A 24,001-nucleotide genomic window follows, 5' to 3' on the forward strand; every position below is an offset into this window, starting at 1 on the left:
ACCTTAGAGACTAACAAATTTATTAGAGCATAAGCTTTCGTGAGCTACAGCTCACTTCATCGGATGCATTCGATGCATCCAAGCTTATGCTCTAATAAATTTTTTAGTCTCTAAGGTGCCACAAGTACTCCTTTTCTTTTTGCGAATACAGACTAACACGGCTGCTACTCTGATCTCCTTACAGTGTGTATGATAAACCCATTGTTTCATGTTCTCTGTGTGTGTGTATATCACTCTCTCCTCTGCTTTTTCCACCAAATGCATCCGATGGAGTGAGCTGTAGCTCACGGAAGCTTATGCTCTAATAAATTGGTTAGTCTCTAAGGTGCCACAAGTCCTCCTTTTCTTTTTCCTCTCGGAACAGCCTTGTGTTCCTTGGTTCATTTTGTCCTCAGCCGCTCGCCGAGACAAAGCCCCGCGGGGCAGGACGGAGGGGCGCTGGCTCCTGCCTCGGAGCTGCACTAGATCACCTCCCGAGCCCGGCATTGCGCGGCTGTGACGGCTCCCCCGCTGCTGTTACGGCCGCCCCGCTGCAAGGGGCGCAGAATGGGGGAAACGGGCTTCAGCGCCCGGCCTCGGGCCAGCGCCTGGTTCCCCCCCCGCCCCGCAGCCTGGTGCGGCAGCGTTCACGCGAGTCCCGGAGCAGGGCGGGGACGGCAAATCCCATCCGGGGGCAGCCGGCCGAGAGCCGGACCCCGCCCAAGCAGCGCCCCGCTCGCCCGGGCCGAGCTGCGCAGCCGCGCGGGGAGACGCCAGCCCGGCTGGGAAGCGGCGGCGGGAAGGGTTAAGCCGGCCTCTCCTGCTGACTGACAGCGACGGTGGCCAGTCCTCGCCCGGCAGAGGGGGGATTAACCCTGCGTTCGCCGGGGGGAGTTCCTGCCGCCCAGGCCCGGCTGCGTTCCTTTGTGCCGGGAGCCCCACGCGCCCAGCCCCTGCGGAGAGCGGGGGGCGGGGCGGGGCGGGAGCAGGGGGCACAGGCCTGTGCGCGTTTGGGGAAGTTGAGGCAGGGTCTCTTTTTCCTTTTGTGTATTGTGGGTCACGCTCTCCCGTCTCGCGGGAAGATCCATAGGAACTGTTTCGTTGCAGCTTCCCCAGTGTTTCCAAGAGGGGCACGAAGGAGGGAAGCAGGTTTGAGAACTGGAGCCTAGACCTTAGCCGGGAAAAGGCCAAAGCCCAAAACAGAGAGCGGCTGCAGAGCAGACGGGGCAACAGCCCCTGCATCCCCGGGTCCAGGCTTTGCGGCAGCAGGTGGGGCCCACTAAAGAGAAAATGGAAAAGCGAGATCCCATGGAACCAGAACCAGGGAAGGAATCCGAGCGGGCTGCAAAAGATCCCGTGGTGGCACCCCGCATCTCTGTAACTCCCAGATGGTCCCGGATTAGACTACACCAGGTCAAGACGGAGCCACAAGAAGGGATGTCCCAGCGACAGCAGGTGCTGCAGGCCCAACAGACCTCTCCTGAAATTGTGTCAGCTCCAGACCCTGTCTCGGGAAACCCAGAACTGCCTGAGCTTGCACCAGAGGATGACATCGAGGTCTATCTGGCTTCCTTCGAGCGAGTGGCTGAAGCCTGCCACTGGCCCAGAAGAGAGTGGGTGACCCGACTCCTGCCATCCCTCACTGGAAAAGCCCAACAGGCCATTAGCAGCCTGGATGCCAGAGACGCCCGAGACTACGGGAAGGTGAAGGCAGCCATCCTGCGAGGCTGCAACATCAGCACGGAGATGCAGCGCCTTCACTTCAGGCAGTTCCGCTACCAGGAGGCCAGAGGGCCCCAAGAGGTCTGCAGCCGCCTGCGGGAACTCTCCCATCGATGGCTGAAGCCGGAGATCCGCACCAAGGAGCAGATCATGGAGCTGCTGATCCTGGAGCAGTTCCTGACCATCCTACCCGAGGAAATCCAGAGCTGGGTCTGGGTACGTCACCCGGAGACCTGTGCCCAGGCTGTGTCCCTGGCAGAGGATTTCCAGCTGGGACAGCGAGAGGCTGGAGTTTGGGAGCAGCAGGTGAGAGCGGGTGCAGGGGAATGTTCAGGGGGCTGCCTCCTTTGGGCTCTGCAGGGAATTTGACAGGGCACGTTTGGGTGCTGGGTGAACACAGCAATTCTCAAGGCAGGCCATGAGCGGGGCTTGTTCTGTGTAATCCTGCTCTCAGCACTGAGTCTGGGCTGTCTGTGGCTCAGGGCTCAACTGGGATTTCCAGAGCTCCCTGCTCTGTGACACTGTGCTTTGCAGACCCTGGTGTTCTCTGGTTTGTAAATGGCACTGCCTCTTTAGTATGCAAAGTCACTCAGTACCTTTCAGCAGCCCTTCTTGGGGATGAGGGTGACAGGACGAGGATCTCCTCAGCACTTGACCTGGTAGAGATGCCTCAGTAACGCACTGCAAGCAGAACCGGTCACGGATTCAAAATGTGCTACTATGGAAGCATTTCTTGCTCAGGGCTAGATGCTGCTTACTTGGCATGTGAGCCAGGGAAGGGGCAGTTTCTAATCACAAAAAATGACCCCATCTGAAGCCAAAGGGCAGGTACCCGGCTTTGCCCAGACAAAGGTTCAACGGACATTTTGTGTCCAGGGAATTTTCAGTTGGTGTCAACTGTGCCCAAGTTGCTGGAATGCCCAGGAGGGCATGGGGGGCTCAGGATTGAGCAGACTTGGCCACTAAGTACACATCGCCATATGCTAATGACATCTAAATGCCAATTAGCGATCAGCATACAAGCACGCTGTAATCAGACCCTGGTGGAGAGGTCGAGGGAGCAGGGCTCCCACTTGGACAGAACCCAGAATTTCTTCCCTCATTGTACCCCCTGGAGGAAGGGGTGTGGTACCTCCCTCTAGGATCCTCCCCCAAGCTGTTGGTGGTGTCTGCAGGGCCCAGTGCGGAGGGAGATTGTCCACTGCTGAGAATTCCTGCATACCAGGGTGTCCCTCAGGACAGCTGTGGGTCTGTCACTCTGCAGATCACAGCCATCTGGAAGCCCCCTAGGCTCGCAGGCTGCAGAATGCCGCGTGTCTGTCGTGTCCCCAGTGGCAGGGATGTATGGTACTGTGCAGTGTTCAGTACTGACCCTGACTGGCAGGGCTCCTCTTGGTCAGCCTCTTTGGCTCATCACTTTGGGGGTGAGCCTGCCCACATGTATGCCTGTGCTTCGGTGTGGAAGACCCTCCAAGTCCTATTGACCTTGGTAGGGGCTGGGGGAGCCTTCGCCCTGGGGGTGGGCCTCTTTTTGCTAATGGGGCCTTTTAGATATGACTCTCCCCCCGTAATTCTCAGGCCCTGGTTCCACGGTGACCCATGTGGTTCCTTCTCAGGTCACAGTGCGTGTGAAGGTCGAGGAAGTGACCCCAGACGAGGTGGAGACCCCTGAAGCATTATGGGAATCTCAGAGCTCCCAGCTGGAGCCACCACAGCCCAATACCACGTGGGGATCCCAGGAGGAAGTGGGACGGAGCAAATACAAGTTGCCAAATGCCCCTGAAGAGGAGACCGAAGCTCTACAGGAAACTGGTAATAAGCCATGTGGGGGGTTAGGGGTGCCTTTCTGAAGAAAGGGTGTGTGGAGGGGACAGTATGGAGGGGAGAATGTGGGGAACTTTATGGCTCAGAGGATTTATATTGAGGTGTGGAGCCATCAATCTGTAGGTTAATGCACAGCAGGATTGGTGCCTGCAGAACAGGCCACATAATGGTGGTAGGTCAATCTTGGTGGTGACTGTGGGCTTCATAGCTAACAGGAACCTTAGAGACCTTGGAAGGTGGGTGTTGTATGCGAGGCGCTCACAGGTGGGATTGGTGTTTCAGAGGAAGAGCCTGTGTGGAGGCTGATATCTCGTGTAACAGATGGAGTTATGGATACAATTTGGATTGCACTCTAGCTGCCCCCAATCAAGTGGCTGCCTCCTTCTGCCATCTCTCGTGTCTCCTGTTCAGGATCCTACTAAGCAGGTGCCTTCTCCTCCTGACCCATGTCCCTCAGGCCTTCCCGTGCATCCTGACTGATTCCTGGAAGGAGCCACTTCCTCCCATCCATCCTCTAGGTGCTAATATGGGGAGTGAGGGCAGAATTGGCACCTCTTAAATTGCTCCCCAGCATGTAGAGGGGATTCAGACCCTGATGGTCTCAACAGAGCAGCTGTGGTTACCTTCTTACTCTTCCAGCAGATAAATGAGAATGAGGAGAATCCTAAGCAGGAAGGGCCCGAGATAGTGAGACGCTCATGGGACGTTATCCCAGAGGGAGCCTGGCCTCCATCCCTGGGGCAGCCTCTCTGGAGGTAGCAAGGGTGGCACTATAGTACAGAGAGGGCTCTGGCATGTTTCTCGCTGTCTAACCTGACCCAGGGGCTCTGTGCAGATGCTGTTAGGTGGGACTGTTCACCTTTACAAGAAGTTCTGTCTAGCAGGTGGGTGCTCCCTGCCTTGGCTTATACAGTCATGGACCCTTTCCCAGTCTTTCTTATAGCCCCTATTGCTGACTTGTCTCCTGTGCATCAAGTCAGGTGGTAGGTTTCCCTCCTCTAGTGGTGGCATCTTCTGTGTTCACCTTCCCTTCCAGCTCTATCCCCATCAAGGCATCCTTTGAGGAGCCTCTTTCTTTGAGGAACCTGCTGAAGGAAGGGGAAGAAATTGCTGGGGTTTAGTTCTCTCTGGCATTATTTTATGTTATCAGCGGGCCGCTCTTCCACAGACCCTTAGCAGGTGCTGGCAAAGAACTGGTCTCATCAAGCAGCCGTCACAGCACTATTTGCTCTGGGAGCAGTTACCTCTTCTGGGCATGATGATCTGGCAGTTTTCTGGGCTCCTTCCAGGTTTTCTTTAGCAGATGTGTTCAGCTGTTCCTCCCCAATCTAGCAAAGGTGTTAAGTCCCACCCAAGAGATCCTTATTAGTAGGGGAAGTCCCACCCCCAACCATCCCTAATCCTTCTCAGGCAGCTCTAGGACTGTCCTGCTCGCTCTCACGCACACAGCATAAACTCCTGTGATGCGCTAACTGTTATAAGGGTGGATCTGCTGAGCTGTCTAATCATGCCTTAGGCAGTGCCATATCCAGCAAGGCTGGTAACAGCCAGGTGGCTAACAGAGAACGTGCTCCCTCTGATTCCTGCTGTGCCAGGCTTTTCCATCCCCACCCTGGCCGGCCCATAGGGGCTGGGGGAACAATCTGATGCTTCTCTGCCAGCCTCACTGCTTCTTGCCCACTGGGATGCTGATGCCCTTTGTTGGTCTCAGCATATGCAGCCATCATCCTAGTCAGATGGCTCCCCAGCCTCTCCCTTGTGCCATTCTGTCTCTACAGTCATGTCTGTCTATTATCTGTCTCTCACAGACTAAACTGTAATTTCTAAACTGCAGTTTCTCCAGGAGATGTCAATAGGGACCCAAGCCCCTGCATGAAGCTTCCCTCGGACACAGGTTCCTGGGACAGATGGCTGCCATACTAGTGTCCTCAGAGGCAATCAGTCCATCACCTTTGACAGTGCTAGGTTCCAGGGCCTTAGCAGAGAGGGCTGAGTCCATGCTGCATGGCTGTTCCTCATGGTCCTTGCCATCCACTTGCCCAGTTCAGCAGAAGGGCTTGTGTGTGGTTAGTATCTTCATGCAGATTTTTGTAGGAAGCAGAGGGAGCTCGATTGCCTAACAACTGCAGGGAAAGGTTCTGTAGAATGGAGCAGATTAACAAAGAGTTTGGGCCAGTGCTGTCTGTGTGGATTGAGCTGCAGAAAGAAAACTGGGGAGCTGATAGGAAAGAAACAAATGGAAGTCCCGAGTGAGCCTCCGGCCCTGATTTCTGCATTGCTGACTTTGGGGCTTCTGCTGGGGGTATCTCCTCTGGGGTGGGACCTGAAGCTGCCTCAGTCACACCTGCTGCAAGGATACCAGTGATTCCTCCTGACAACAGCAGGATCTCAAATAAATTCTCTTTTCCACCCAGCAGGTGCCAGGATCCTGAGCAAAGCAGAGGAGCAGCCCCATTTGGGAGAGCAAGAAAACCTGGATCTGGCCCGAACGTCACAAGGTGGATCAGGAGAGAGTGTCGCCCGCAGACCTGAGCGGGAAGAAGCCTGCAAGAGGCAGAAGAGAAACCCAGATGGGAATGAGCGAGTTCTGCCAAGGGTGTTCCCACAGCTCCCTGCTCAAGGGATACCTGGGGCCGTAAGAGACCTTAAAAGCCAGGAGAGCAGCGTTCACAGGATGGAAAAACCCCACAGATGTAGAGACTGCGGGGAAAGGTTCTGGGAGAAGCAGGACCTCCTGGCCCATGGGAGAGTCCATGAGAAGGACAGGCCCTATCCCTGTCCTGAATGTGGGAAGAGCTTCAACAGACTGACCCATCTCCGAACCCACCAGAGAACCCACACGGGAGTGAAACCTTACTCCTGTGGCGAGTGTGGGAAAAGCTTTGGCCACCTCTCCACGCTGACCACGCACCAGAGACTGCACACAGGGGAGAGACCCTACTCCTGTGCTGAGTGCGGGAAAACCTTCACCAACCCCTCAGACCTCAACAAGCACCAGCGCTCCCACACAGGTGAGCGGCCCTACCCCTGTGCCGAGTGCGGGAAGCGCTTCAGCCAGCAATCAAATCTGACAATGCACCAAAGAAGCCACACTGAGGACAGACCGTACCCCTGCACCGAGTGCGGGAAGAGCTTCAAGTACCTCGCTGATCTCACCGTGCATGAGCGCTCCCACACAGGCGAGCGGCCCTTCCCCTGCCCTGAGTGCGGGAAGAGCTTCAGTAACAAATCCTCTCTGGCTCGTCACCAGAGAATCCACGCCAGAGCCGCAGCCAGAAACAAGTGAGACCTGCAGGCCAAGAGCGCCACTCCAGCTGTGTGTGTATAATAATGTGAAGTAGAGGAATGGAAACAGTTAGTGCAGGAACTGGAAAAAAATCAGCCCCCTTCTCCCTGTACCAGTTCCATCCTTCCCTCACAAACCCCATGAGGTGGATTAAGAACCATGAGAACAGAGGGTGGCTTCACCTTATTCTCTGAGGAGTCCCAGCCCCTGAAACCCCTGAGCAGGGACTTCTCCCTTACCTACTCTACTTAGCAATTGAGCAGCCTGTCTCTCGTGTCCACATGAACATCAATTAATCTGCTCTGGTTTCCCTGTAGCTTCTCTAAGGGCTGGGCAGTGGCCTACTACAGGCTCTCTGTGTTTCTGCTGTTTTGGGGTAGGGGTGGGGGTGTGTGTTTGCAATAACCTAGGGACTTGCCCAGGCTGTGAGCAGGTCACTCAAGATAGGGAAGGGATTTCTCCCAGGGGTTGGGAGGCCTGAGATCTCTCAGCTCCATGAGGAAAAAGAACCAAAGAATTCCTCAAGGGCTGCTGCTTATGTCGAACTCACGAGGAGGCATCAGACCCAGCACTGCTGGGAACTGTGGATCCAGGGGGAGGCGTTTGGCCACATCTGTGTCAACCAGCTCTGCCTCTGTGGCCTGCACAATCACCCTCTCCATACTCCAGACTTTTCAAGCCCTCTGATGTCACTCTGTAACTATGCCTAAAGTCTGCCACATCATCCCATCTCCTGCTTTCCTGAGAGGAGTTTCCTGCTATTTCCTGTCCCAAACTAAGCATTTATGTTTGCTGTGTAATTAATCTTGTGTGTTTATTCATTGCCTCATTAGTTTGCTGCTCCTGCCCTGCTCACTGCCATGTTAACTCTTTATTTACTGCTGTCTCTGCAACGTGCTTTTTTTGTCCATACTGTGTGACTGTTCAGCTGCCCATCAGTACAACTATCGCTTTAGCAGTTTCTGCCGAGATTTTGAGCATGTAGCCTTGATCCCGCAATGAGGTCCCCACAAGCAAGATCAGGGCCTTTATTTTTATTGACTGACCTACCTCGTCTGCTGCTTTTCTGAATTTCTCGTATTTTTTCGTTGAATCATGTGAACAGTCATTGTAATTAAGTGAATAGTGTTCATTATCGATTATTGTTCTACATACTTAATTCTTACTAGTCATTTGACACTGTCTAACTGCATTATTATGTCCCTTAATTAGCTATCTTGTGTCATTTGCCCTTCTGTCATTTTTGTTTCTTATCTGCAGTTCTAACTTCCCAATCACTATAATGATGGGTTTATCAGACTCCTTGGGGGTTTCCATTTGTTGAATGGTAAGGGAGAGAGGCAGAAATTGGGACAACTGGGGATGGGAGAACTGAAACGCTTATAGGAGAGACTGAGATGTGCATGGGGACACTGGGCAATATGAGGATCAGTGGTGCAGCCCGATCTGGATCTTATATACTGAACTGGGTCACCCTTTCACAAACAGGATATTGCAGAACTAGAGGGGGTTCAGAGAATGATGAAGGGAATAATCAAAGCCTGGAAGAACTTTCCTATGAAGAGAGATGGATAAGATGGGGGTTGTTTCCCTTAGCAAGGAGATGAATAAGAGTGGGCAAGATAATAGCATATAAAATAACAGGAATAAAGATAGATCAGGAAATTTTCTATTCTCCTTGGTTCATAACACATAAAACTGGGGCCACTGAATGAAACTAAAGGGGGGCAAATTAGACTAATAGTCTCTATTGGCCTTAAAGTCTATCTAGTCTGTCATACTGCCCATCGCAGGCCACAGAACCTCACCCAACCACTACTGTAATAGGCCCCTAACCTCTGGCTGAGTTACTGAAGTCCTCAAATCTTGACTCAAAGACTTCAAGTTACAGAGAAGCCATCATTTACTCTAGTTCAAACCCCCCAAGTGACCCATGCTGTAGAGGAAGGCGAAAAACCACCAGGGTCTCTGCCAATATTCCTTCCCTACCCCAAATATGGAGATCAGTTGGATCCTATGAATGTAGGTGAGACCCACCAGCCAGACACCTGAGAAAAAATTCTCTGTACTAACTCAGAACCCTCCCCATCTAGTTTCCCATCTCTGGCCATTGGAGATATTTGCTGCTAGCAGTCTCAGATGGGCCAGATGACATCGTAGGCAACCTCATCATACCATCTCCTCCATAAACTTATCAAGCTCAGCTGTAACCAGTTGGATGTTTTTTCCCCACTCCTCCCTTTGGAAGGCTGTTCCAAAACTTCACTCCTCTGATGGTTAGAAACCTTCATCTAATTTCAAGCCTAAACTTGCTGAGGGCCAGTACATCTATTTGTTCTTATGTCAGCATTGGCCCTTAACTTAAATATCTCCTCTCCCTCCTTGGTGTTTATCCCTCTGATGCATTTATAGAGAGCAACCATATCTTCTCTCAGCCTTTGTCTGATTAGGCTAAACAAGCGAAGATCATTAAGTTCTCTCTCCTAAGATGGATTCTTCTTTCTTTTGATCATCCTAATAGCCCTTCTCTGCACCTGTTCCAGTTTGAATTAATCTTTCTTAAACATGGGAGACCAGAACTGCACACACTATTCCAGCTCTCACCAGTGCCTTGTATAATGGTAATAACACATCCATAGCTGTACTGGAAATACCTCATCTGATGCATCCTAGGATTGCATTAGCCTTTTTCACAGCTGCATCACACTGATGGCTCATAAGCATTCTGTGATCAACCAACGCACTCAGGTCTTTCTCTTCCTCTGTCACTTCCAACTGATAAGGTGCCCACTTTATAGCAAAAATTCTTATTAGTCCCTAAGTGCATGACTTTGCACTATTAAATTTCATCCCATTTCTATTACTCCAGTGTTCAAGGTCATCCAAATATTCATGTATGATATTCTGGTCTTCCTCCATATTGGCAATACCTCCCAACTTTGTGTCATCTGCAAATGTTATTAGCAGACTCCCACACTGAAAAATAATAAAAGGAAATACTTTTTCACACAGCATGTAATTTAGACAGAGGAACTCATTGCCACAGGAAGTCCCTGAGGTCAAAAACTTAGCAAGATTAAAAAAGGATTGGATACATATGTGGGTATTCTTATATCCAGTTACAATAATTATTACAAACAAAATTATGGTGATGATATTACACCTTATGCTTCTGGGTTTAAACCAATCTCTAATTGTAGGCAATCAGGATAAGACTTTATGTGGGAGTGGATTGTCCTATATCTGCTATGGGGAGGGTGGTTCTTACACCAGCCTCTGAAGCATTTGATGCTAGCCGCAGTCAGACAGGATACAGGACTAGATGAACCTTGGGTCTGATCCAGCCTGGCAATTCCTATATTCCCATGTTTCAGAGTAGCAGCCGTGTTAGTCTATATTCGCAAAAAGAAAAGGAGTACTTGTGGCACCTTAGAGGCTAACAAATTTATTAGAGCATAAGCTTTCGTGAGCTACATCCGATGAAGTGAGCTGTAGCTCACGAAAGCTTATGCTCTAATAAATTTGTTAGTCTCTAAGGTGCCACAAGTACTCCTTTTCTATATTCCCATGATTTCCATTCCATGTGATAAAGGGACATCCTCTCCACCCCCAGCCATCTGTCCCCTACCTTTTTGTCTGCAGTCCAGGCGGAACTACACAGTGGGGATAAGGGACCTAACGCTCCAGAAAAGATGTTACAGTATTTGAGAATTAATAGTAGGGAGGAAGCAATTGGTGTCACTTACCCCAAAATGTTACAGGTGTAAGAACCAGGGTAGCCAGAATGGATACCAGCCCAGCATCTTTGCATCTGCACTGAATGCCTGGAAGAGATATTCACCCTTTGGAGTAGGCATCTTACAGTTCCCATGCAGACATCACGTGTCCTGGAGTGTTGGGCTCTCTGAACCAGCAAAATAAAACCAGACTTGGAACTTCAACTCCAAGGTAGTTAGTGAGTCTTGTGTATTGTGACTGGATGTCTGGCTTCCTGCAGCCCAGCTGTTCTCAGTGCAGATGAGTGTGTGATTTGGTAAGTTAGGTCATAACTCACTCCTGGTGCACCTGCTCTCTGGGAAGGAACAGGGGTAGCTGTAATGGAGACAAGACTCAGGAATTACCACTGTCAACAACCCCTGACTAACAGGCTAGCTGTTGGCCAAATCCTCAGAAAGGGCTCTGACAGCTGCTGCTGAGGAGTCAGTATTGGAAACATGCATGTCGCAGGAAAGCAACCCTGAGATATCAAAATGGAATGGCAGAATGTCCTTTTCCAAGGACTTTGTGAGTTGCCAAAAGAAGAGCAAAAGGGCCAAGAATAAGGACTGGAGGGGGGACATGACATGCTTTGTAGACTTCATAGGAGGAGTGAGGGAGACTCCAGTGAAAGTGGAGGAAGAGGAGCCAGGTCTAGGTCAGGTTTTGCCATCTCCAACAACTCATAAATATTCCTAATCCCAGTGTGGCTCTGAGCCAAGACGGGCTGGATCCCAGGTCCTACACTCCCACTGCCCAAGGAACATGACACTGAGGCCTGTCTGACATAGGGATATATCTACACTTCAACCTGGGATGCAACTCACAGCTCGAGGAGATGCTCTGTTTGAGTTAGCATACTAAAAATAGAGTGTAGTTGGAGTGGTGGGAGGGATTAGCCACCTACACATACCGGTCCAACAAGATGCCTGGCATGTTCTCGGGGCAGCTAGCCCCCACACCGCCATGGCTACACTCTGTTTTAGCACACCAGCTCAATCAGAGCTAATGTGGCTAGGGCTGCTCAACCTGGAAATTACACCCCCTACTCAAAATGTTGATGGACCTATAGTGCAAGAAGGTGGCAAGGATGGGCACGTGGGGCTGGCCACAGGAGGAGCTCACCCCTCCCTGGAAAGGCCCTGGAACCTTACACTACTGGGGAAGATATCAGAAGGAAGTCGGAGGGTCCAGGGAACAGCAGAGATCCCAGGCCTCAGCCTCAGCTCTAGAAATCCTTCCAAACCACCGTGGCAGCATGCCTGCTGGCTGCTCAAAGGGGCTCTGCCCCTAGTTTAAGGGTTCTCAAACTGGGGGTTGTGACCCCTCAGGGTATTGCAAAGTTATTATGTGGGCAGTCACAGCTGTCAACCTCCATCCCGAAACCCTGCTTTACCTCCAGCATTTATAGTAGCGTTAAATATTTTTTGAAGTGTTTTTTAATTAATAAGGGGCTGTCGCAGACAGGCTTGCTGTGTGAAAGAGGTCACCAATACAAAAGTTTGAGAACCACTGCCCTAGCTCGTCTTCCTCCCTGCAGTCCCATTTCCTCGTTTCCCGCCAGTCCCTCCAACCACTGAGCCCCAGTCCTTTTCCCTGAGAAGTTTGGCTTCAGTCTCCTTGAAAACAATGGGAGTTGGCACGGGCAGCCACCTATACCGGGGCAGCCTCACTGCCACACACAAAGGCTGCAGGAAAATGGGGACCATCTTGACTGAGGCCAACTTAGCTTTAGACCAGCTGGAAATAATGGGAGACGACGGCCATTTTGAGTAGGGGAACATTCACAGACTTGATGGCAAGAACTACACGATAGTGAGAAACTCAACCCCCCCCCCCAATACTGCCTGGCAACTCTGCCTCCCCTGCAGCAGGGCTGTGAGAAGACAGCACCTGCTGGATAGAATATGAACAGGGGACTTGGGGATGGCAAAAAGAGGTGGCTGTTTCACTGTGGGATGCCAAGCTACCACAACCCCAGACCCATAGGTCCTGCCCCATATGCCCTGAAGGCCTGTATGTCGGCTCATCCCTCTGAGACACCGGATTCTCCCTATGAAGGCTCCAATGAGATGCAACACGCAGCATGAGCACCAAGCATCTGCTCCTCTCTTGAAACACCTGTCAGCTGAGACCCCGATTATCTCCCAATCTCCTTGGTGAGGCCCCCACTACCACTGTGCAATCTCTGTTATCCAATCGAGTGAACAATGCTCTAGCAATAAAGGGTTCCATGCCTCAATTTAATTCCCTGAGCCAACCTGTCCCTCCATATTCTCAGCCGTAGAGAGTTCCCTCCCCATTATCCCCTCAGTGCCCCCAATACCTTACACAGTGGAGAGGCTGTCCCGATCCCTATGTATGCTAATTATCAGTTTCTTGGAGAGCTCACAGCTCTTTTTTAAAGACACAGGGCAGTTAGTACTTTGGTCCCAAGAGTCTGGGACATACACTCAGGACTGGGCTGCAATTACTGAGGCTAGGAGCTCTGAGACTGCCATAATGCTACAGGAGATGCTATCTCCTCTGAGGTCAATTCCTCGACCTTCAACCACACTGGGAACAAATATGGCCACAGACCCAGGTCTCGAGAATTACCAGAAGAGAACAACATCTAAATGGCAAAGAGAGGACGAATTTCAGCCTAACTATGCCAGGTCTACACACAATGGAACGACTCTGTGAACGGTGGCAGAAGAAAAGGCCCTGGCTCAATGGAGGCTGGGTAATGGGAAAGGGAGAACTGCAATAAACTCAGCTCCCAAATCACCTACATATTGCCCAGACCCGTAACCCCCTGTGCTGCCCCCCACAGTACAGAAACCCCCCTGTATGATCCTCCTATACATCCCAGCACACCTGGCCGGTAACTTCAGCTAGTCAAAAGAAAAGGAGTACCCGTGGCACCTTAGAGACTAACAAATTTATTAGAGCATACGCTTTCGTGAGCTACAGCTCACTTCATCGGATGCATTCAGAAGACCAAGGCCCTGTTCTGACCCCCTGGCCCCACGTACCCTCCCAGATGGGGGTGGATTTTTACCCTGTTGCTTTTGTTCAGCGTGTCTCATCCCAGTGAGGAGCATGTGAGGACTCAGAGGGGAGCTGAGAAAGGGGCCAGAGAGGCCTGAAATGGGGTTTCCCAGGTCAGGGCTGGCAGGTTCCTGAGAACTGAAGGGTGTCTGGGGCAGGGCGTCTCCAGAGCCCCTCCAGGGGGGCAGGGGGGAGGGATAGCTCAGTGGTTTGAGCATTAGCTTGCTAAGCCCAGGGTTGTGAGTTCAATCCCTGAGGGGGCCATTTGGGGCAAAAATTGGGGATTGGTCCTGCTTTGAGCAGGGGGTTGGACTAGATGATCTCCTGAGGTCCCTTCCAACCCTGATATTCTATGATTCTATGATTCTAAGCAGTCAGCCCGAGGAAGACGCCGGGGGAAGTAGCCCCTTGGATCCCCTTGACTGGTGATCCTGGACGGGAGCCGGCCCTGGGGCGGGGGTCTCCAGCCCTCGGCGGGCAGCCCCTGCCCAAGGCTGCAGGACCCCCCTGCCCGGGAGCCACAGGCCCAGCCGCCCTGCAGAGGGGCGGCCCCGGCTGCGGCAGCGTCAGCCCTGCCCCGCGGCCCCCTCCCCGGTCTAGGGCCCGAGCCGCCGGGCGGCCGAACGGGGGCGGGGCCGGGCTCTGACTGACTGACAGCGATCGCGGCCAATCCCCGCGCGGAGGGATTAACCCTGCGCGGGCGGGGGCGGAAGCTCTTTGTCTGGGGAACCGGGCCGGCCTCCCCCTGCGACTGGGCGGGGCGGCGAGGTGAGGCGGGGGGAGGCCGGGACCTGGGCAGTGGGGTGAGGGAGGGGCCTCCCTGTGCTGGGGGGCAGGGACCTGGGGTTACAGGTGGGGGAGGGGCAGGGGTTGGGGCGGGGCTTCTCTGTGCTGGGGGGCAGGGACGTGGGGATGGGCAGGGGCCTGCCTGTGCTGGGGGGCAGGGAGCTGGGGATATGGGTAGGGGCCTGCCTGAGCTGGGGATATGGGTGGGGGATGGGCAGGGGCCTGCCTGTGCTGGGGGGCAGGGAGCTGGGGATATGGGTGGGGGATGGGCAGGGTTGGGGCGGGGCCTCTCTGTGCTGGGGGCAGAGATGTGGGTGGGGGATGGGCAGGGGCCTCTCTATGCTGGGGGTGGGCAGGGACAGGGATGTGAGTGGGGGCAGGGAGCTGGGGATATGGGTGGGGGATGGTCAGGGTGGGGCTGTCTGCACTGGGGGCAGGGATTTGGGATTACATGTGGGGGATGGGCAGGGGTCAGGGAGGGGCTTGTCTGTGCTGGGGGCAGGAACGTGGGGTTATGGGCCAGGCTGGATGGGGGTCAGGGACTCAGGGTGGGGCCTGCCTGTGCTGGGAGCTGGGCAGAGAGCTGAAATGACCATTATTGTCATTTCTTACAACCCCCCGGATATTTGATGTTGTTCTTAGAGCTTCAGCTCAGTGCCTGCATTGGTTAAAATGAATGAAGCTCCTAGCCCTGAAGGCTGCAGAGAAAAGCTTGGAAACCTGAATCCTACAGGGTCCAAAACAGAACCCACCATTTATTATTGTAAATCTCATGATGATAAAGCTAAACTTGTGATTTTTGAGCGCTAAATTGTCAGTAGCGGATTAGGGGTCAGCAGGGGCCAGTCTGTGCTGAAGGGGAGCAGGGGTTACAGCTCTGGCTGTTTGGGTGACTCAGGCCTGGGTGTCTCTTTTCCCTTCTGTTTACTGGGGTCCTTGTTCCACAGTGAAATCCCTATTCAGTGTTTTGCTCCAGGAGCCTGGACCATTCCAGCAGGAATAAGGGAGAGATGCAGTTTTGAAAACTAGAGCACTTACCTCAGCTGGGATAAGGCTGTTTTCACAAGACACACAATGGCTGCAAAGCACCGTGGTCGAAAGCCCCTGGGGATGCAGATCCAGGGTCCACTACAAGTGGTGCTACCACATGTCAAAGTGGAAACAGAAAATCCAGCAGGCCCCAAACCAGGGAAGGAATCGGAGAGAGAAGAGAAAGACACTGCTGTGATGCCTCCCATCTCAGCAAGTCCCCCATTGTCCCAGACAGGACAACAAAAATCCAGCTCTGAGCCACGGGAGAAGATCCCCCAGCATTGGGAAAATCAAAATCAGGACATGCTGCGAGCCCTCTGGACCTCTCCTGAGGCTGTACTGGCATCAGCCCAGGCCTGGGGAAACCCAGAACTGCCTGAGCTTGCACCAGAGGATGACATCGAGGTCTATTTGGCTTCCTTTGAGCAAGTGGCTGAAGCCTGCCACTGGCCCAGAAGAGAGTGGGTGACCCGACTCCTGCCATCCCTCACTGGAAAAGCCCAACAGGCTATTAGCAGCCTGGATGCCAGAGATGCCCGAGACTACGGGAAGGTGAAGGCAGCCATCCTGCGAGGCTGCAACATCAGCACGGAGATGCAGCGCCTTCACTTCAGGCAGTTCCGCTACCAGGAGGCCAGAGGGCCCCAAGAGGTCTGCAGCCGCCTGCGGGAACTCTCCCATCGATGGCTGAAGCCGGAGATCCGCACCAAGGAGCAGATCATGGAGCTGCTGATCCTGGAGCAGTTCCTGACCATCCTACCCGAGGAAATCCAGAGCTGGGTCTGGGTACGTCACCCGGAGACCTGTGCCCAGGCTGTGTCCCTGGCAGAGGATTTCCAGCTGGGACAGCGAGAAGCTGGAGTTTGGGAGCAGCAGGTGAGAGCGGGTGCAGGGGAAATGTCCATTGGGTTCTGCAGGGAATGTGACGGGGTAGGTTTGGGTGCTGGGTGAACACAGGAATTCTCAAGGCAGGACGTGAGTGGGGCTTTTCTGTGTAATCCTGCTCTCAGCACTGGGGTCTGGGGCTCAGGACTCAGCTGGGTCCCCAGTTACCAGGATTTCCAGAGCTCCCTGCTCTGTGACACTCTGCTCTGCAGATCCTGGTGTTCTCTCTTTTTAAATGTTGTTGCCTCCCACCTGTCCCCTTCACTCAGAACCTCTCAGCAGGCCCATCATGAGCAACTGTGGCTGCTGTTATAGTGCACTCAGTGCCTCACCAGGGCTTGGATCAATAGTGAAGCCCCAGTCAGATTGGGGAAGGTGAGAGGGAGAATTGGTTACTGTGTTTAAACATGTTGTTCAGCAGGTTATTTTGGATGTTGCAGCTGTGGAAAGGTGGCAAGGAAGGAGCCATTTTTGCTCAACAAGGGCAACATTATTAAAAACCTGAGCCGGTATAAGTATGCATGCAGGTGCACCTGGGAGCTCTAGTGAGAGCTGGATGCCCTGGGATTTTCAAAGCGAGGGTAGGACTCTGCCTGAATGCCCAGGAAATGTGTGGGTGCGCAAGGCTGAGAGGAAAAGCTTGTGGCATTCCATTTGGTAACAAAGTTTGAGATGCAGACGTGATCTACAAGATGTTATCAACCCCTACTGCAGGATGGCCAAATCCCCAGGACAGGTGATTCAGACAGTGATCAAGGGGGCAAGTGGGACCCTGCCAATTTGAATACTTTGGATACTCTCCAGGCACATTGACAGTAGAGTGCCTGATGCCTCTAATGTTCTGCTCAGTCCTTTACAAGGCCCCAGTTGCATGGATGCCAGTTGCAGTGCTGGCCCTGACTGGCTGGGACAGGACATGGCTCCAATAAATTAACCTCTGTGGCTCCCGCTTCAGCTCATCAGAGGGATGAGTCTGTACTTTAGTGAGGCAGGTCCTCAAAGTCCTATTGACCCTGTAAGGGGCTAGGAGCCCCTGGGCATGGAGTGCTTTGCCAGCAGGGCCTTTTAGATACAGCTCTTCCCTGTGATTCTCAGGCCTGGCTCCAAAGTGATGTGCTTGTACTGGGTTCATTCCTAGGTCACAGTGCACGTAAAGGTTGAGGAAGTGGAGACCCCTGAAGCATTATGGGAATCTCAGAACTCACAGCTGGAGCAACTTCAGCCCAATCACAAGTGTCTTTCCCCAGAGGAGGTTGGACAAAACAAGTCCAAGTTGCCCTGTGCTAAGGAGAGTCAAACACTACAGGAAACTGGTAATAAGCCACATACGGGGAATAAGGGGTGTTCTTCTTACCAAGGTGGGGGCAGCAAGGGAAGGGGGCATAGATGACAGTAACAAGGGTACCCCTAAGTCAGAGGGTCCGGGGAGGGGAACTCAATGGCTCTGGAGAACTGTAATGATGTATAGAGCCTTCCATCTACAGGTAAGCAAGAGTGATGCCTGAGAAAGAGAGGGGGCTGCATGGTGGCAGAGGGTGCTCATTAAGGGAATTTAGGGTAGGTATTGTGGGTCACAGTTCATCATCCCTAGCCCAGGAAAGCTCCAGTGCCTTTGCATGAGTGAAGTGGGGCTGGCCATGAGAGGAACAGCTGTGCAGACCCAAGTCCTTGCCACCTGCCCCCATGATGTTGAACTATCCTCTGTGTCATTCCTGGCATTCTGGGAGCTGTAGCAGTGGGAATGCAGGAGCTAGAATTCAGGCCCTCTGAATTCACTGCCAAACTCAGGAACAAGAATATCTGCATGTACTGGTGTAATGTATGATATAGTAAAAAATAGAGCTTGGAGAATGAGCCTCAGCACTGGGCATTGTGATGCTGATGGGCTGAAAAATCCTGGGAGGACCAAACTGTCCTGGGCAGCAGCAGGCTTGAGGGTGGATTCTGACATGGTTTAGCAAAAGGGCACATACACAGGATAGCTAATCCGTTTATTACAGAAATCCACTTAAAGTAACATGATAGTCACCTTCTGATCACCTGAGAAAGAGCAGGAAAAGCAGTTGCGTGGAATGGAGGGGTGTACCAAATAGATGGGTTAGTCCTGCTTCTGCGGGAATTGATCTCCAGAGAAACAGACTACTTGGGGCGAGCTGAAGGGAGCGAGAGAAACCAGGAGCAGAGAGGCGGCTAAAAGTGAAGGGGACTGAAAGATTTAAGGGGATGTTCAGCTAGGAGAAGAGGTAAAGAGACAGGCACAGGAGGTGAGCCAAGAGGGCAGGAGTGAGAGAAGGGAGGCTGCGGGCAAAGAAGCCTGTATAGCAGGGGCGGGCAAACTTTTTGGCCTGAGGGCCGCATCGGGTTTCGGAAATTGTGTGGAGGGCCGGTAAGGGGAGGCTGTGCCTCCCCAAACAGCCAGGCACGGTCCGGCCCCCGCTCCCTCTGCTTCTCATTCCCTGATGGCCCCCGCCGGGACTCCTGCCCCATCCAACCCCCCCATTCCCTGACAGCTGCCCCAGGACCCCTACCCCATCTACCCCCTTCCCCCCCGCTCTCTGACTGCCCCTGGCACCCCCACCCCTGACTGTCCCCCGCTGCCCCATCCAACCTCTCCTCATTCCTGACTACCCCCCTCGGACCCCTGCCCCATCCAACCACCCCTTCTCCCTGTCCTCTGACTGCCCCTCGCCTCCCTATCCAACCCCCCCCTCCTTCCTGACTGCCCCCCGGGAGCCCTGCCCCCATTCAATCCCTCAGTTCCCTGCCCCAACCCCTATCCACCCCCGCAACCCCTGACCCAACCCAAATTCCCCTGCCCTTTATCCAACCCCCCCTCCGCTCCCTTATCGTGCTGCCTGGAGCACTGGTGGCGCTAGAACCGCACTGCCCGGCTGGAGCCAGCCACGCCACCGCGCAGCACAGAGCGCCGGGTCAGAGCCTGGCTCTGCAGCTGCCGCTACCCCAGGAGCTCGGGGTGCCGGCGGCGCAGTGAGCTGAGGCTGTGGAGGAGGGGGAACAGCAGGGAAGTGGAGGAGAAGGAGGCTATGAAAACCTTCTGGTGGGGTCTGAGGGGGAAAAAGGAAGGGAATGAAGAATGGGGATGTGGGCCTTCCTGACTTTTCCTCCTCCACAGCTCCCCTCAGCTCCATTTCTGCGTGGCTGACTCTGGGGCATCTCCAGTGGGGAAGATGTGAGGCTGCCACAGTCATGGTTATGAGATGAGTGACTTTCCTTTACAACAGCAGCACATGAAATGGATTCTCTTTCCATTCAGGTGCTGGGATCCTGAGCAGAACTGAGGAGCAGCCTTGTGACAAAGGGCCTGAAAACCTGCTGCTGCCCAGCGTACCAGAAAGGGTATTGAGGGAGAGTGTTACCCACAGACATGAGCAGGGAGGAGCCTGTGAGAGGCAGAAGAGGAGCCGAGCACACGAGACAGATCCCCCAGGGGAACGTGAGAGCAGATTCAGGAGACTAATCCAGCTCCCTGCACCGGGGAGACCTCGGACCATAGGGGACCTTCACCATCAAAGCAATTTTCTCAGGACAGAGAAACCCCACAGATGTAGAGACTGTGGGGAAAGCTTCTGGGAAAAGCAGAAGCTTACAGAGCATGGCAAAGTCCACAGGAGTGAGAGGCCCCATCCTTGTGCTGAATGTGGGAAGAGCTTCAACCGCCTAGCTCATCTCAAGACGCACCAGAGAACCCACACAGGAGAGAAACCCTATTTCTGTGCAGAGTGTGGGAAATGCTTTGGCCACCTCTCCACACTGACCACTCACCAGAGATTGCACACAGGGGAGAGACCCTACTCCTGTGCTGAGTGCAGGAAAACCTTCACTCACCCCTCAGACTTGAACAAGCACCAGCGGTCCCACACAGGTGAGCGGCCCTACCCCTGTGCCGAATGTGGGAAGTGCTTCAGCCAGCTCTCCAACCTGACTAAACACCAAAGAAGCCATACCGAGGAGCGGCCTTACCCGTGCACTGAGTGCGGGAAGAGCTTCAAGTACCTCGCTGATCTCATCGTGCATGAGCGCTCCCACACGGGCGAGCGGCCCTTCCTATGCCCTGAATGCGGGAAGAGCTTCAGTAACAAATCCTCCCTGGCCCGTCACCAGAGAATCCATGCCAGAGCCGCAGTCAGAAATAAGTGAGACCATGTTTAGACTATAGACTAACCAAGAGCTCTGCTCCCATTAGCCTATATATGTGATTGGAGCAGAAGAATGTGAGCCACTACTACAGAGCCTGAGGGAAATTAGCCCTCGACCCTCCCTTATGCCATTATCACCCCCTCACATCCTACAGGAGAATGAGGGAGGCTTAGGTGGAGTCCCAGTGCCTGAAACCTCCAGAAGATATTCTGTTCTTATCTGCTTTTACTAATAACACTTAGCTCCTGTATAGCTCTCTCCATATGTTGAAGTGCTGCAGAAAGGAGGTAAGGCGATTGTAGAGCCTTGGTTTCCTTTCTGCTGCTCTGGGGCAGGTGTGTATTTGTAATATCCATAAGCAAAGCAGGCCAGCCAGAAGCGGAGAAAGGATTTTTGTTGTCCAGGGCCCCAACATCTGAGATCCATCAACTCCACAGGAGAAACAGCCCTGCTTCCCAACAGCACTCAAACACCCCTCTGCTCACTGCACCTCTCACTGCCTGGCCCCTGTAATGCCTGGTTTGTAACTGAGTAGGAGGCACCAGGGACTGCACCTCCATCACAGGCAATCTAGCTCCTCTGCCCCCACTACTGACCTGTGTAGCTGCCATCTTCCCTCCTCTGCCTCACTGGCCCTAGCTGCATCCCAGTCCTTTTGTCCCTCCGCAGCTGCCACCCAGTAAATATGTCTAAAGTCTGCCATGGTGCATTATTAAATCCCCTTCACCTGGCTGACTCTTCCTGCTCCCTTGTTTCAACTAACACCACTGATGATGCATTTACTGCTTACTACTTAATTAATTGGGCACCTTCCTTGAATAACCAGCTATTTATTCGTCTCTCACCCTTGTCTTCTGCTCCTGCCCTGATCACTACTCTGATATCACTTCTGTTTACTCCCCTGTTGTTTCAGTAGCTGTCTTTTTGCTCAGCTGCCTTTGACCACAACTACCAATTCAGTTGTACTTACGGGAGGTTTTGAACAGATTACGTACACTCTGATCCTGCAGAGGAGCTCCATGTGAACAGGCTCCTTTGGAGCTCAGTGCAGGAATGGACCCTCAGTATTTAACTCACTGACATACCTCAGTTGCTGTTGTTCTGATTTATTTATATGATTTCCTGTTCACCTGATTATAATGAATTTAACATTTAATTCAGTCATTAGTGTACTTAACTCCTTCCCTAGTCACTTGTCTTACAGAACTGTCCCTTAATTAGTAATTAGCTATCTGTCATTCATACTCATTACCCAAACGTCCAACCAGCACGCTCCTCTCTCCTCTGCTGCTTCACCCCTGCCTGTCTCAGTATCCACCAGTCTCATCACTGAGACCGATCCCTCTCTGATCCCATCTTATCTCCTATACAGCACCTGCTTCCCCCATCCCCTTCAGGGCCCTCCATCATTTAGTTCTTCCCCCTAGATCAAATCTAACTTATTACTAGATTGACACACACCTTCCCCTCCCCCCTCCCATTCTACCAGCATCACCACAAATAAACCTTTTCTTCTTACTCCTTTGCTTCTATCCAATGATGAGGGTTGGGGACATTCCAGGCCCTTTGCACAGTTATCCTCCCAAGTGTCCCTAACTCTCAGCAGCATAGGCAGACCTCTCAGTGAGGATTATGTAGGAGGGTGTTTTGGGACAGCCATTCTCCTGCTTGTTGTGTCTATTTCTATAGAAGCTGGTTAAACCTTTTAATAAAAAACATTTATGAGAACTGAAGCCTGTTCCCAGCTCTTTGGCTTATGCAGGTCCAAACCCCACTGGGGGAAAATATTACATTAAATTACCCAGAGGTAAAACAACATCAGAGAGAGAATGGGCTAGGCAGTCTTTCATCTTGGGGCCTTACTTCAAGCTTAGTCCAGGCTGGGAGTAGCTGAAAGTTAGGGCCGGTTGTGGGCTGGTGGCTTCTCGTATATGTGAGAATGAGGTGTTAGTCCCATTGCTAGTGGAGAGCAGCTCAGCTCTTAGTAAATGTTGGAGGTTCCACCATGGAGAGAGATGCTGGCAGGGAGGTGGGGAATTGGCTCCAATGGGGCTATGACTCACATGGTCATTTTCAGGACAAGCCCAGTGGAACCAGTTCTGAGCCCCAGTCACAATACCCTGTGTAAGAATAACAGGAGCAATGATCCCCAAGGCTGGGATAAGGAGTTGATATTTCTTCTACATGTCATTGTGGAGATCACAGTTTCAATAGTAGGTTCAGTTCCGGTGTCCACTTTAAACACTGGAGACGTCATAGAAGAGCTACAATAATGACCCGAGGGCTAGGAAAACATGTCATACAGTGAGGCACTGACAAGACCTACTCACTCTGTTTAGCTTAACGATGAGAAGGTCAAGAGGCAACTTGATCAAAGTATTTGATATTATAGGGCTCTTTAATCTTGCAAATGAATACATAACATAATCCGAGGTCCAAAGCTGAAGTCTGCAAAGGTCTAACTGGAAACAAGATGAAAATTGTAACAGTGAGGATATGTAAGCTTTGCATCAGGTTACCAAGGGATCTGGTGAATTCTCCATCATTTAGAATTTCTAAATCAAGACTGGATGTCTTTCTCAAAGACACATTTTAACCAGGCTTGATGGAGGAAGTCACTGGGTGAATGCTATAGCTGTGTTACGGAAGAGGTCAGACTAGGTGATCATAAAAGTCCTTCCTGGTCAAAGAACTGCATCATTCACACTCTGTTGCAGCTTCCTTTGCCTGAGTGTTGTGACTTGCTCTATTCCCATGCTATATGGATGAATACAGGAAGATGTACGGCACTGGGTAAGTCATTAACCTGCAGGGCACGCTTGACCTCTGCTTCCCAATGGTCATTATTATGGAGTAAAGGCAACCACCAAAGCCCCTATAGATGCTGCTTATTTTCCTAACTTCTTCTCTAAGGCTTTGTCTACACTGGACTTTCGTCGGTAAAATTTTGTCATTCGGGGAGTGAAAAAAACACTCCTCCCGAACAACAAAAGTTTTACCAACGAAAAGCACTTGTGTGAATAGCACTTTGTCAGCAGGAGAGCTCTCTCCTGCTGACAAAGAGCAACTACACTGTGCACCTTTTAGTGGCACAGCTGTGTCACTAAAAGGTGCATAGTGTAGACATAGCCTAAAGCCACTCTGAGGCATGTAACCCATCATCTTGTTACTTAGTGCTCCCGACTCTGTGTAGACAGACCCTTATCCTCTGGATCTGCATTTGTGAATGCCAACACCACAAGAAATCAGTAGATGAACACATACAAGGAGAGGATTGGTGCTGAGGAGACGTCATTTATTTTGAATCCTGAACAACCTTTTCCTAAGCTGGTTTCAATAAAGCCAGAGTTTGCAAACATTTCAAGTCACTGAAAGTGGGAAAATTCAGGGTCTCTCCTAATCTTAGGGTTGTAATTGATTTTTCCGTTAGCAACTGGAGTTTTAAATGAATCAGGGAAGGAAATATCGGGCCTAACGATACCAAACAATCAAATCCACATTAAAAGGCAGGCTGTAATTGGTTCAGGATCAAGTATTTGG

At 52.2% G+C, this 24,001-nt stretch overlaps 1 protein-coding gene across 1 annotated transcript; it reads left to right on the forward strand.

The window, feature by feature from the left end:
- The first annotated feature begins 958 nt into the window (after nucleotides 1-958).
- Nucleotides 959-22,194, forward strand: LOC119846894. Its single transcript, XM_043501678.1, has 8 exons — nucleotides 959-2,007; nucleotides 3,318-3,513; nucleotides 5,940-6,807; nucleotides 13,383-13,433; nucleotides 13,644-13,653; nucleotides 15,416-16,294; nucleotides 17,442-17,616; nucleotides 19,578-22,194. Exons 1-8 carry the CDS (start codon nucleotides 1,270-1,272, stop codon nucleotides 20,459-20,461), a joined length of 3,801 nt encoding a protein of 1,266 aa, XP_043357613.1. The 5' UTR covers nucleotides 959-1,269; the 3' UTR covers nucleotides 20,462-22,194.
- Nucleotides 22,195-24,001: the final 1,807 nt, after the last annotated feature.

The sequence above is a fragment of the Dermochelys coriacea genome, chromosome 23 (assembly GCF_009764565.3).
Source record: "Dermochelys coriacea isolate rDerCor1 chromosome 23, rDerCor1.pri.v4, whole genome shotgun sequence".
Lineage (NCBI taxonomy): Eukaryota > Metazoa > Chordata > Testudines > Dermochelyidae > Dermochelys > Dermochelys coriacea.